The sequence below is a fragment of the Antennarius striatus genome, chromosome 9, assembly GCF_040054535.1.
Source record: "Antennarius striatus isolate MH-2024 chromosome 9, ASM4005453v1, whole genome shotgun sequence".
Classification (NCBI taxonomy): Eukaryota; Metazoa; Chordata; class Actinopteri; order Lophiiformes; family Antennariidae; genus Antennarius; species Antennarius striatus.
This window is the reverse complement of record NC_090784.1, coordinates 2,644,802-2,659,172: the sequence shown is the minus strand read 5'-3', so window position 1 is coordinate 2,659,172 and position 14,371 is coordinate 2,644,802. Positions and strand designations below refer to the sequence as shown.

The following is a 14,371-nucleotide window of genomic DNA, read 5'->3' as shown; positions in this document are numbered from 1 at the left end:
GATGTTCTTAAACAGGCAATACACTCTGAAAAGAATCTCCAATATGACATTATATTAAAAATACCAATTGTTTAGTTTTAGACATTCAGAGTTTCAGACACTGGGGATAACATACTCAACTAGCTGTGCTCAACAACTAGCTGTGCTTCGCCTCTGGCCTGTCGGCTGTGTGCTCACCCTCATTCACATTCATCATAGAAATGTGAGGACTTTACCTTCCAGCATGTGTCAAACTGACCTCAATCAGTCTCAGAGTCTGTGGTCGGCAACTTCCTGATGTCCCGCTGTGTTCACTGCCATGCTGAAGGGTCTAGTTGATCTGGGCCCTGGAACTCGGGCCCTGAACCATCCCTTCTGACTGCAATCAGCTACTGGCTAATGTAACCAATAATTAAAGGTCAATACCTTGTACAGCAAAAAGTAAACACTGTCTCCTATATTAAAGGAGCTTAGGGATCATATTTTCCACTTTGCTCTTTTAATGTAACATATGTAATGTATAACTATGTATAGATTGAAGCAGCACAGCGTGTATGCAGTCTGTATTAAAGTGTACGTATATTAGTACATGCTGCAGCACAACACACAGTGGTTCAGTCTTCATCTCAATCAGATGCCATAGAGGATAGATTTTTTTCTAAGCCACAGGCATGGCTCGGGGCCCTCCAGACAATTTATCATGAATTATTGGCACTGGTTGGACAGAGTGCCGTGTAGGCCTTTATCTCTGATGATTCAAGCCATGAATGTTATCATACATTACAGGCCATCGCTGAAAGGCTGCTGAAAGTTTGTTTTATCTGATTTCATACTGATAAGTTTTAGTGATCATCTGTCAGACTGGGAGCTGGAGCAAATCGCTGACTGAATCATGAGCCAACACTGACTGCTCTTTTCCACAGGAGCACTAAATATTGAAAAGTTAAAAAGCAGTTTAAGAAAGAGAAACATCTTTATCTGTCTTCAAAATAACTGATTGGTAACAATTGTAATAACACTAGAACCTCGAGATGCAAGTTTAATCTGTTCTGTGACTGAACTCATAAGTCAGACATTTTCCCATTTAAAATAATTAAAATCATTTTAATCTGTTCCAGCTTTGTAAAAAAAGCTCCAAACCACCTAAATTATGAAAAAAAACAACAACTTTGGGACACCACCAACTAGCACTGGTGCACAGCTTGTATCTCAGATTTTTGCTCGTACTGTAAGTGAAACAAAAATATGGACATATTGACGGCTCCTATCTCAAATAACTCGTATTTCGAACAGCTCGTATCTCGTATCTGTGACATGTTGGTGTCCTCTGTCTGTTGATGCAGCTGAATGACCGGCTGGACAGGTACTGCTGCGGTTTCACACCTGATCCTGCAGAACTCTGCGTGGAGAACCTCCTGCACACCAAGTGTGGCAACACCAAAGATCTGCTGCTTGTTCACATCCTGGTATGTGTCGTTTATGACCCTCTACATACAAGTACCCGTCAGTCTGTCTGTCTATCCCAGTTATGGTCTATCTACACATTCCAAAAACCAAGGGACTGAATTTGCCCCGCCTCACACCCTAAGACAGCTGGGATAGGCTCCAGCTTCCCGTGACCCACTACAGTGGGAAGATGAATGAATATTATATTATATTATATTATATTATATTATATTATATTATATTATATTATATTATATTATATTATATTACATAATATTGTATTATATTTTATTATACTTATATTATACTAATATTATATTCTATTGCATTATATTATATTGTATTGTATTATACATAAATTGTATCTTGTTTGATCAGAAACAGGATGAATGAAGTGTCTTGTCTGACGATGTTTGTCCCACAGGAATCAACCAGACACTGTACCTGTTATGATTACAAGTTTCACTCTGAACCATTGGGACGGGGCTTTTTTGTGTGGAGGTTAGGTTTTCTCTCCCCAGGCGACTCAGGTTCGTGTTTCTATGTGGCTCTTTAATCAACTGGCTTGTTGATCATCCAATCGTCTAAAGTTGACAACAGGTTGAGATAGTTCACCCAAGGTTCCCTATCACTGGGTTCAACAGATGAAACTCTGAGTCCCATCTCCTTCAGTGTACCCACCTGAGGTGTAGTGCCCTAGTTTAGGGCACGCTCATACTCCACCTTCCTTCACCATGAGTAGCGGACTGCACTTCACACAGTCATAAACAAGAGTCATCATGTTGTCTTAGTCATGGAGAAAAGGTTGGCCTTGGATATTTTTATCAACATTTTCTTTCAAATAAATGCAAGCAAGACTTCTTTTTTCTTTGTGCCATTTCTATTTTAGGTCTGTCCTGAAAGCATTCTGTGTATTTGTGTATTTTCTCTTTATGTGAAATGTATATGTATGTGTGACATTTCCTGATCTTTAATCTGATTCATGTGTTGTAATGTGGCACAAATAATCTTTCTGTTATTTCACTGTTTGCTATAGTGGATTTGTGATACTGTGTGTGTGTGTGTGTGTGTGTGTGTGTGTGTGTGTGTGTGTGTGTGTGTGTGTGTGTGTGTGTGTGTGTGTGTGTGTGTGTGTGTGTGTGTGTGTGTGTGTCACAATTTGTCTCCACAGTAACGCAGAATGACAGATCCACGTTTGTTTCAGTCAAACAACAACACCAGAGATTAAACACATGTTGGTGAAACTGTTTTCTGCTATAGACAGAAAGAGATAACAGTTAGTGTGGAAATAACAGCAGGTGCTATTAAAATTGACAGCACACACACACACACAGACAAAAACAGTATATGCTGTAAATGATGTTGTCATGCACTTCATCATCAAACCACAGGATAGTACAAGCCGTCATCTCCACTCTATTCTTGTGCTCTTAGTCATGACAGTGTGACAGAGAGGCAGCATGAAAAAAAACAAGAATGCTGGAAATGAAGCAGTGAATTCCATCATCAGAAGAGTCTCTGCTGTGAGATGTGGAAGCATCGTCCTGAGAAAAGGTCTTTCAAGTGAATTCATTCACCAACACTTAGAGACCTCTCTGTTTGTGATAGCAACGCCTAGCGAGACATGATGTGTGTGCATATTAAAAAGCATTCTCTCAGATAAATAATTAATGCAGTCAAACCACTAATATGTGTTCTCTAGTCTCTACTTAGTGCACACATTTAGCACTTTGTGGGCTCAAAATTCATGGAGGTTTTTAATCAACCTCTTCAAACCACTCTGAAAAATAATCACATCCTGGCAATTATGGGAATAATAAATAAACAAAGTTCAAATTAATAGATATTGTCCCTAAGCAAAACAAACAACCCCAAATGATTTGATTAAAATGTGGTAATATACAGAGGAAAATATCTCATTGAGGGTGGCATGGTTATGCAGTGGGTAGCGTTCTCGCTTCACACCTAGAAGGTTCTGGGTTCTAATCCTTTCTAATGCTGAATTTTTATGTTCTCTGCGAGGGTTCTCTCTGGGCTCTTAGGCTTCCTGCCACCTCCACAAACATGCAGTTTAAGTGAATTGATCACTCTAAATTGCTTGTAGGTATGAGTATGACCGTGAGTGGTTGTTGGTCTTTTGTGTGGCTTCGTGGTGCACTGGCATCGCACTCGGAGTGTACCCCGCCTTTCACCCTGGGATGGGCTCCAGCAAGCTCCGTGACCCACAAAAGCGCAATAAGCGGTCATGAAGATGAATGAATGAAGATCTCACTGAAGTCAGATAATGATCGCATGAAGCATTCAATCAAAAAAGAACATTTTGTAAATGACAAAAGAGCAAAATATATAGAAGTGCATATAAATTACTAACGCAATAATAAAGGAAGTATCATTAAAATATAGTGCGCCCGTGTTCCTCGTGGGTAATACGTTACAGGAACCACACGCAATCAACAAAATTATTTACAGTAATTTAAACCTTTATGAACCCTCCCCATATTGATATTAAACCACCTTCTGTCCTTTTCCCACACTGTTATCGCCTTTTTAAAGCACTTTTGTGTCTCACGTAAGTCCGAGAATCACGGAACAGAGCGCATGTACGGTATCACGTGACTGCCTACCAAAAATCCGGGCTGAGGTGGAGTCGCGAGCGTTTATGCGCGAATGCACTAGAATGCACTAGAATGCACTGTATGTAGTTGCAGGAAGATTTGGAAAAACGAAAAATTATGCAAAAGCAATGTACAACATTGAAATGACATGAAAACTTCATTCCCATATTCCAGCAATAAAATAGAAATAAAACAACAGGAAATAATAATTCAACATGAGATGTGGTAAACAACAACCGTTGATTGGAGTCCACTTCCATAAATAAAAATAGAAACATAAATCCGAAGAGTACTACAGATGCAGTATTTGCTTTGAGGATGTTGATAGAGAAGTACAGAGAAGGCCAAACGGAGCTGCATTGTGTTTTTGTTCTCTCTGGGAGTGACCAGGATGGATAAGATCAGGAATGAGTACATCAGAGGGACAGCACATGTTAGAGGTTCTGGAGATAAAGTCAGAGAGGTCAGACTGAGATGGTTTGGACATGTCCAGAGGGGAGATAGTGAATATATTGGTAGTAGGATGCTGAGTTTTGAACTGCCAGGCAGGAGGCCTAGAGGAAGACCAAAGAGGAGGTTTATGGATGTAGTGAAAGAGGACATGAAGGTAGTTGGTGTGAGAGAAGAGGATGCAGAAGACAGGGTTAGATGGAGGACACTGATTCGCTGTGGAGACCCCTGAAGGGAAAAGCCCAAAGGAAAAGAAGAAGAAACGTAAATCCTGAAGATTGTCGTTGAGCTACTTAGGAAATACATTTAAAATGCACTAATGCTAACATGCTAGCTTAATGCTGCAGCTGTGAGCAGGGACAATAGCCATGTTTGTGCATTATTCTGCGTTATTTTTAGAGCCATTCATTTCTTCTGTCTCCTGTTTTCTTGTTCAAACACTCTCTAAAATGACAAGAGGAAATGGGAAAAACTAAGGAGTTTGACAAGATAAAAGCTTCCCGATGTCACAGTCCGCTCCTGGTTTTCCTAACCAGGACCTGGAAACCACGCTTTGCTGCCTCACTGCTGACAATCCTGCTTCCTGGTGTGAGAAGCTCATCTGGGTGGAATATGTCCACACACCCTCACCTGCTCCTCCACGGGTCTTTCCCCCTTCCAGTGTGCCGATGGGTATCAGCCGCCGCTCTTTGCCAACCAGGAGAGGGAGGCTGCCTGCCCGTCGGCTCAAGTCTTTGTCCGCCGTTGCCGGCGCACCTGGGAACGATCATTACTGCCCTCCTGAAGTCTGCTGACCACTACGCTGCCGTCGCCAACAAGCGCCGCAAGCCTGCTCCTGCCTACCAGGTCAGCCAGACGGTCTGGCTCTCCTCCCGTGACCTGCCCCTCAAGGTGGAGAGTCGCAAGCTGGCTCCCAGGTTTGTGGGGCCCTTCCCCATCACTCGCATCATAAACCGGGAAGCGGTCCACCTGCAGCTTCCAGGGTCCATGAAGATCCACCCAACATTCCACGTCTCCAAGATCAAGCCTGTCCGGGAGAGTCCTCTTGTTCCCCCTACACCACCCCCTCCACCTCCTCAGCTTGTCGATGGTGATCCTGTGTGTGCTGTCAAGCGCCTCCTGTGCTCTCGCCACCGTGGACGTGGTATGTAGTATCTGGTGGACTGGGAAGGTTACGGTCCGGTGGATCGTTCCTGGGTACCAGCCTGGTTTATCGTGGACCCTCGGCTCATCGCAGACTTTCACCGTCTGCATCCGGACCAGCCTAGGATGGCGGCTCGGATGTGGACGCTTCTTCCAGCTCGTCTTCCTCTTCTGCAGAAGAAGATGTGGATTCCGCTGCCTCAGAGGAGTTTTAAGGCCGCACTGTATATACAAATAATAGAAAACGCATTATCAGGATACATTGTGTGTGTGTGTGTGTTTGTGTGTGTGTGTGTGTGTGTGTGTGTGTGTGTGTGTGTGTGTGTGTGTGTGTGTGCGCGTGTATGTGTGCATGTGTGTGTGTGTTACAGCAGCAGTAAGTCAGTGAGTATGTGTTTATTTATACTGAACTGAAGTAATTTTGCAGAGTCAGGCGACACGGTGGCGCGTTTGGTAGCGTTGTCGCCGCACGGGTTTGAGTCTCGCTCTGTGTGGAGTTTGCATGTTCTCCCCGTGTCTGCGTGGGTTCTCTCCGGGTTCTCCGGCTTCCCCCCACCTCCCAAAAACATGCACTTCAGATTAATTGACTGGACCCAAATTGACCGTCGCTGTGCGTGTGTGCATGCGTGTTTGTCTGTGTATATGTGGCTCCGCGGTACACTGGCATTGTTCCCGGAGTGTTCCCTGCCTCACGCCCCCAGTCGGCTGGGATGGGCTCCTAGCCCTTCACCCGCAAAAGCAGATGAAGTGGTATTTGACAATGAATAAATTAATGAATTTTACGGAGTGCTGTTTGATGTTGGACTCTCTCTCGATTGGGCCAGCCATCCCCGAACCGTTTCATCTCGTTCTGGTTTAATGGGCTTTGAAGATCTTCCAGAATGCTGGTCATGTTTTTGTCCTCCACCTCCTCTTCATCCTGCAGTGGTTGCAGCGTCAGCTCCCCCTCTTTCAGAGAGTTCTCATCCCTATTCTCCTGAAGATGAGCCTCATTTGAAGCTGAAGAGCTCTCCTTGCAGTTCAGTGTGGATCTGGAGGCCTCCTCTTCCTCCTGCTCCTTCACCAGCTGAATGTTTATCTCCTGAAGAGGAGGGAACTTCTTCTCCTGCTCCTCCAGGCGACGCTCCAGCTCCTTCAGATTCTGAGTCTGCTCCAGAATATGCTTCGTGTGTTGAACTCTGGATGTCTCCATTTCCTGGGACAGGAACTTGTTGTCTTTCAGGAGTTGGAGACACGTCTGCTGAGAAGCCTTCAGATCAGCCTCCAACTGAGTGACTTTTGCTCTGCCTTCATGAAGCTGGGCTTGATGGTCGGCCCACATTTTCTTCACGGCCGCTTCACGATTGTGTTTTTTCCTCAGGTTCTCTTTGTCTGTCTCCCTGATGGACTTGCTCAGATTCTGGAGTGCAGCCCTATGGCGACCCAGCGCACATTTCAGCTGCTCCTTCTCTGAATGCAACTCCATCAGTTGTTCTTGAAGGCCATCACAGTCAGACGACTGAGGGTTCTGCGTCACCTTACAGTGGGCTGTCATCTGTGCCTCCAGACATTGGTCGTTGTCTGAGGTGTGATTCTTTTGGACCTCAGCCAGCTCCTCTTTGAGGTGCTTGACCTTCTGCTTCAGCAGGTCCCTCTCCGTGCTCCATGGGTGGCCGTTTTTCTTTGCATGAAGCTTCTCCAGGAAAGCTTGCAGCAGTTTCTCCTCAAGCTGGAGGCTGACCCTCCCCAGATCTCTGCCTTGGGCGAGACTCACTGAGTCGTCATCCAGTTTACATCTGAGGTGTTTCTCAACAGTCTCCATCCTTTTCCTCTGTTTCGTATTGAGAAACAACAGCAGCTCCTTCTCGTCAATGTCAACATAGACTGTGTCCGTCCTTGTAGTGTTCGTGTCTTCATAGTTCACTCGTCTTCTTGACATTTCTGCAATGTTTGTCAAAAGTGCCAGGTGTCAACAGGGACAGTTGTAAAAATGGTTGACTGACAGCAGGAACAAGACTAGAAGGACAGAATGTCTGGAACCCAGCCCAGGATCAGCTTTTATCCAATAAAGATTAAGGGATAAAAGGAAAAACTCCATGTCTTTATGGTACAACTGAATTTGTGGCTTTGTTGACTTTGTGACTAGGGTACCATCTTGTTCCCATGCACAAAACACACGCCACACACTGTTATTCCCCATACTTATGATTACAGGTCTAATAATTGTCACATAATTTCCCCCATACATTTCAGTTGCAAAAATCCATCCATCTTCTGCTTAAGATTGAACCCCAAAATTCCCTTTCCCTGGCCACGTCCAACAGCTCTAACTGGGGGATCCCAAAGCATTTCCAGGCTAGTGTTGATATATAATCCCTCCACATGGTCCTGGGTCTGCCCTGGGGTTTCTTCCCAGCTAGACGTGCAAGGAACACCTCGCAGAAATGTGATAGGTAGTTGTGCCGCCTGATGGGAACAGGAAGGCTTACCCTTCAGTATATCTTCAATGTCTAATAAACCTATTTTATGAATTGTTTTCAGATTAGATACTTTATAAAACCATCAAGAGCCTTCCTAAAACTTTCTGAGTTTGTTACCATAGTAACAAAGTCTCTGGACCTAACCTGGTCGGGAGCAGGTTTTCCTCCATAAATCCAGAGGAGGTTTCCTCTGACTACGCCATCTTTCAAAGTCGCTCACACCGTTTCATGTTCTTGTTTTGTCAGATGGGGAGTCTTACCGTTGTTCGATTTTTTTAAAAACTGTATTTTAGAGGTATTTTAGATGCAAACATGGCAAGTCTGTTTGATGTGGATCCCATTGATTGATGTGAAGCATTAATTCCCAGAAAATTAAATATTTTTGTGTCGCATTCAAACGTCCCATCATATCCAGACAGTTATCTTTAGGATCAGTACTAGTTCACGTCCTGATCCATCGCACACATCCACGACCTAATTCATCTTCACATCTGTAGCGTAACAAATTGTAGTCATGCCCACACATCCCACACATTTTTCCTTGCAAGCGGTAGTTTTCTATACAACGTGGGAGATGCTCAGTGCGCCTCGCCTTGAAATGGATTTTACCCCAGTTTTTCAATTTCCCTGGAGATAAACCCGCCACAATCATCAAGGAGGAGTTCCACAGGATTATAGGTGAATGATTTAGAAATCTAATAAATTAATTTGAAATTATATTCTCTTAATGACATTGTGCTGCAACCTCGGACTTAGGTGAGTAACTTTAATTTCCTTAAGGATTTCCCTATGTAATTTGCTGCATAGACGGCACCCATATTCTCACCAATGCTCCTTCACATTATGAGGCTGCTGATGTGAACAGGAAGTCCATTCACTGCATAAATGTTCAGGTACAATAATTTATCAATCAACCTTTATTACATCACGCTTCAAAGCGCTGATGTATTGTTTTCTATAGCACTTTATCACACCAGCAGACATTTCAAAGCGCTTTGAGCCACCATTTCAGTGGCTCAGTGGTAGAGCGGGTCGTCCAATGCTTCCAAGATTGGGGGTTCGATTTCCGCTCCTGCCCAGCCGCCCGGAGTTTGAGCTGACAGTGGGAGGTGTCAGCTCACCTCCCAAGCACTGCCGAGGCGTCCTTGAGCAAGGCCCCATCGTTCTTTACAAGTTTCTCATTTGGATACACCAAGAAGGAGCTGCCCGCCAATCTACCTCCCAGTGCATGCTTACAGGCCTCCTTGTGTGTGTTTGTGTGTATTACAGGGGCCTGTACGGACCAAACAAGACCCTCCAGAGCAAGTATAAGGACCCTTCCCTGACACCTGTTGTTGACTCTTTCACAGTGTCACCTGGACCAAGATTTCCAACAGAACATATAAACATTGCACTTAAGACATAACTTACAGACACATTTGCTCTTTGCTTTACTTGTCGTGTGATTGGTGTTTCATAGCAATAAGGTTGTTTTTTTTTCTTCCTTATAGGAAGCATGGTGAAGAGTTGTTTTTGTCTCACCCCTCCCTCCCCCACTGACCCATCCTCCCTTCCCCTCTCTTTTGTCCCCCCCTCTTTAAGAGGCAGCTAACCAAGAAGTGAAGTGAACCAGTGTTCCTCACTGTGCAAACCTAATTTCCTCACACTGATCAATATAGTATTATCCCATCTCATCTCCATGTTGTACGTCGAGTCTGTTTGTTGTTCTGGAATCTGTGTGGGTTCTCATTCTTTTAGGGTCTGTGGATCCCTGAAGGGGAGGATGGGAGGATCCTGGTGGACATCAAGGTTTTCCAAGAGGCAACCTTTACTAAAGTCACAAAGAAATCTTAAATGTGAGACACTCACCCTCTTACACAGGGTGTGTGTGTGTGTGTGTGTGTGTGTGTGTGTGTGTGTGTGTGTGTGTGTGTGTGTGTGTGTGTGTGTGTGCGCGCGTGCGCGCGTGCGCGTGTGTTCAGGTGAAGAAGGCCGATCCCTCCAGGCTGGTGTTCATAGACAACGCCGGTAGACCCCATCAGTCCATCGACAACCTCAACTTCAGGCTGCTTGACGGCATAGATCAGTGAGTGGTCACCAGCATCTTAAGCAGCAACACTCACACTCCTTGCTTCTTTGGGCACCTCAGTTCGACAGGCGACGCCTCCCAGACTCTGACACTTCCTTGGCCCGTGCCAATGTAAGGAGAAATAAAACCCAACAGAAATAAACCCCAATAACAGCCAACAGCACAGTTCTCTGGTGAACAATGCTCAGCTCGGCAGCACAGAAACATCCACTGGAAGCTTGTTAGGATTTTGTTTCTGTGTCAGTCTGATTAGATTAGTCCACATTCAATTAGTTTCCTATTCAATATGCTGCATGAATCAAGTCTGATAGAAATTCTCCTTTGCCTGTCAGCTAAGCTTACAAAGCTTCTCTATAAAATGGTGATTTCTTTAACTAAGTGAAGCTGAATGGCAATAGAATTTAAAGTCTAGTATTATTTCTCATCACTGGGTAATATGGAGCCAAACACAGACAAATTGGTTATTTTCTGGAGGTGTGATTCATTTTAATGGCTTCAATGTCTTGGAGCTTTCCTATTTTTTTTAGTATTTGTGTAGCCTGCCGAGGTATGATTCCCTCTCTGTTTGTTTGTAATCAGAGAAAGGCCATGGTCTTTTAGTCTTTAGTCTTTTACATCACAATAATATGGGACAATTTGGGGGATATTTTCTGTAATTGCACCAAGTGGTTTCCCATAAAACAATGCAGAGGGTTTGATCATGAGTCAGTCAGGAAGCCTTCGCATTTTGCTGCACATCCAGAAGGTCAATACTAAGCCTTTGATTTGCTCAGCATAAAGTTTCTGCAACACAATATAGAGGCAGGTTTATCACTTTCTACAAGTTGAACCCAGACTACAAGTTGAACTCAGACTTAATGGCAGCTATCTCCAAACTTTGTTGTGCCACAAACAAGTTTAATGTCAGACAATATTTTCATGGACCGGCTTTTAAGGTGTGGACTATTATTTAGCAGCTTTCTCCTTCTTTGTAGTCGTAGTTTCTTCTGCACAAAGAAACTTTCCAAAGACGTTTGTGTTTTGTTCATTCTGTTAGCTTGGAAGTTTCAATTTAGCAGTAATGTATTCTGTGTTAGCGGCCGAAGCAGCCGCTTGAAGAAGGTAGTCATACGACCGAGGCAATCATCTAGACAAGCATCAAGAGTGACTCATAGACAGATGTGGAGGAGAGAATCCACTCATTTAAAACAAAAAAGTGTTCAGAATTAGATTATAAATAAAACAGTTCTGGGGGGTTTTCTGTGTGACCGGGTACTGACTGACCCACACATTTCCAATATTAATATAGTAATTTGAAATTTGTGATCAGACAAATGTGTGTAGACTGACAGACCAATTTCAAGTGTTAACGTTAATTTTGTTGTCAAAATGAAACCTCTTGCTTTGACCTCATGTCCTTCATCCTCTTTCATGTGGGACCATGAGATGTGATCCGTCCTCCTTGACAAGAGTTTTTTAAATAAATCCAGGTTTCCTGTTAGCATTTTTTATTTATTAACATTTATTTATCCAAGCAACCCACTCAGGGCAACTTCTTATTGAGGGTCTCTCTACTAATGGCCAGTGAAGTCACCATTTCAAATTAAAGTACACTCCCTCTCACAGACATGGGTTTCAGATGTGACTCATTTCAAACCAACTAGCTTGTTATCAGCTGACCTCGACTTCAAACTCTTTGAACCTTGACCCTTCTGAGCGAGGTGGGACGCCTGCTTTCCTAAATACCAGTGTAGTGGGCTGTTGGAGTCTCATGAACTATGGCACTGCCTTTTCAGGGCAGGAGCGGTACCTACCTGTTTAGTTCCACCTCTGTGGCATCAGTGAAGGGAGTCATTCCACATCTCTGCACACACAAGACAGGAAGGTGGGATGGAGCTGTAACACTTTCGTTACGAACTACATGTATACATGCAGTGCAAATGACCAGACTTACTAAACAGACTGAGAAACTAAAAGAAAACTCCAAGAAAAAAGAAAGACAGATGGCACAACTTTCAGGAACTCCTTGTCCTCCACTTCAGTTTTTCCAAAGTGTTGCTAGATGCCTGTCAGACTTCAGTGCGGCTGTGATGAACGTCACACATCCTTTGCTCACTGCAAACCATTTAAAATAACACAACGTGTCCCCCCATTTGTTTGAAAGAGGTTGTACATGGTAGCGGTCGGAGAAAATTCAGTTTCTGGAGGCTTTTACACATCAATAGTGGTGAAGTAACACATTAACATTATTAATCCTGTTTCTGTTGCCAGGTTTCCAGAGACAGCAGTGTCAGTGCTCCAGTCCGGATGTTTGGAGAGTCTTCTTCTGCGCTCCCTTTACACAGACAAGGAATTCTGGGACAGCCAGGGCGGGGCCAGCGGTCTCAGGCCTCTCATCCACACTGTGGAGAGCAGAGGGAAGATTCTCCTTCAGCACATCAGGGACAGGAAATTACAGCTCAAGAAAGACCTGTGACACAGCTGATGAAGTCAAACAGAAAGGTTTAGCACTGCGCTATCAGTACTTAGCTTTCACTATGTGCTAACAATGGTTAGCGGTGTTTTTGTGCTGACGCTTGTTAGCCGCGACTTTGCTAGCGCTGGTTCATGACAAACACAGGTATATTATCACCTGTGGGCTGCTGCTTCACACTAAAGGTAGCTAAGCTGTTGGACGTGTGGTGGACTTCTCCCAGTAGAGGACGTGTCTCAGCTTATCTGGGATGTCCTCAGGATGGTGAGGGATATCTGGGATATCCCCCCGATCCTGCTGCCCCTCTTACTAAATCAGAAGAAGAAGAAAACAGATGTATGAACATCAATATTTTATATGTTTGTATGTTTAATTGAAATTTCTAAATAGAGAAAGAAATTAAATCCAAGCACTCAGTATTTGTCATCCTGCTCCCCCCAACAGCAAGTAATGACTTCTGTAAGCACTTCAGTGAAAACAAGCATTCTCTGTCTTTTATTGTTTTAATATTTTACAGGGAGCCAGCAGCTGATTGAGTGATTTGGATGTCTGCTTTTATGAGATAAGCTTTTCTGCTTTTAATCAAGGGATTAAAAAATGGCTGTCAACAAATAGCTTCTGGACTGGATCCAGGGAGCCTTCTGATGAAAAAAGGAGCAAATATGTCTAGAATTCTGTCTAGACTTTTTTTAATGTGTCCGTCTACAGGCTGTTAAAATTCACAGCAGTGTATAGAAGTAAAAAATGAAAGAAAACAGATGGAAATTGGTTGGAAATAAAGCATCATTAGAGGAGGAAGAGAGCTGGGGCTTTTCTGTCTGAGGGTAGCTCAGTTGTCACAAAACATTCTCTTGGTATTTGGCTCTGTTGAAATAATGAGATCACTTTTCTGACTTTCACGTCCTGAACTGCAGTTCCAGTTGTGTTGGTAGGTCATGGATTAAGGACATTTTCTGTGTCTCCATCTTTCCTCACTGCATAAATGCCTGGAAAAAGAAACGTGTGATCCTGTCTTTATCCCCACTTCATCTGTCACATTAAGGGTTTGGCGTCATCTACCAACCACCACCGTTGTTAGAAATGACAGCCGACATATGTTATGGATAGAGTGCATAGTAAAGGGAGCATGCTGCACTGCTTAAAGATAGCTGGCTGGGATTGGTTCCAGCAGATTCATGACCTGCAAGGTGGATCGCTGTAGAAGAAACAACCCTAACGAGAAAAACTAATCCTAATTGTCTCGTTGACAAGAAGAAGGGTGGATGGATGATCATTCAGAAGTCAGCTTCCGTCCTGCATTACTTTAAAGTTACAAGATGTGTTTGAGGCTCAAGCAAACACAAACAATACAAATGACCAATCAGATCTGACCTGGATGCCCCCAGGGGTTGATCCCTCAAATGTTTGTTAATTAAAGCTGCTTTGCAATGAATGGACAAACGTTTCAGTCCGTAAATGTGTAAAGCTGGTAGAGACATAGCCCAAAAGAGTCCCAGCTGAAACTGCAGCAAACAGTGATTCAGCCTTTTTTATTTGTGAAAACAAAAAATAAATTCTAAATCATGTTTAATTTTTTTGTGCTTCACAATTGTTTGCTGCTTTCTGTTGGTGTTTCACATAAATTTTCAATAAAATATATTAATATTTGTGTTCATAACAAAATGTGGAAAAGGTTAAGGGTTTAGGAATATATTGGATCTATTGGGGCAGAGTGGTGATTTACATATGATTAATGAAATATTCATTATTGAATGAATGA

At 43.4% G+C, this 14,371-nt stretch overlaps 1 protein-coding gene across 1 annotated transcript in view; it reads left to right on the top strand.

The window, feature by feature from the left end:
* Positions 1 to 13,611, top strand: part of gask1a (golgi associated kinase 1A) — a 50,455-nt gene extending 36,844 nt beyond the window's left edge. Inside the window, exons 4-6 of the mRNA XM_068324720.1 lie at positions 1,323 to 1,445; positions 10,054 to 10,157; positions 12,411 to 13,611. Of these exons, the coding sequence (XP_068180821.1) occupies positions 1,323 to 1,445; positions 10,054 to 10,157; positions 12,411 to 12,615 (432 nt within the window). The 3' untranslated portion in view covers positions 12,616 to 13,611. The remainder of the gene's footprint in view (positions 1 to 1,322; positions 1,446 to 10,053; positions 10,158 to 12,410) is intronic.
* Positions 13,612 to 14,371: the final 760 nt, after the last annotated feature.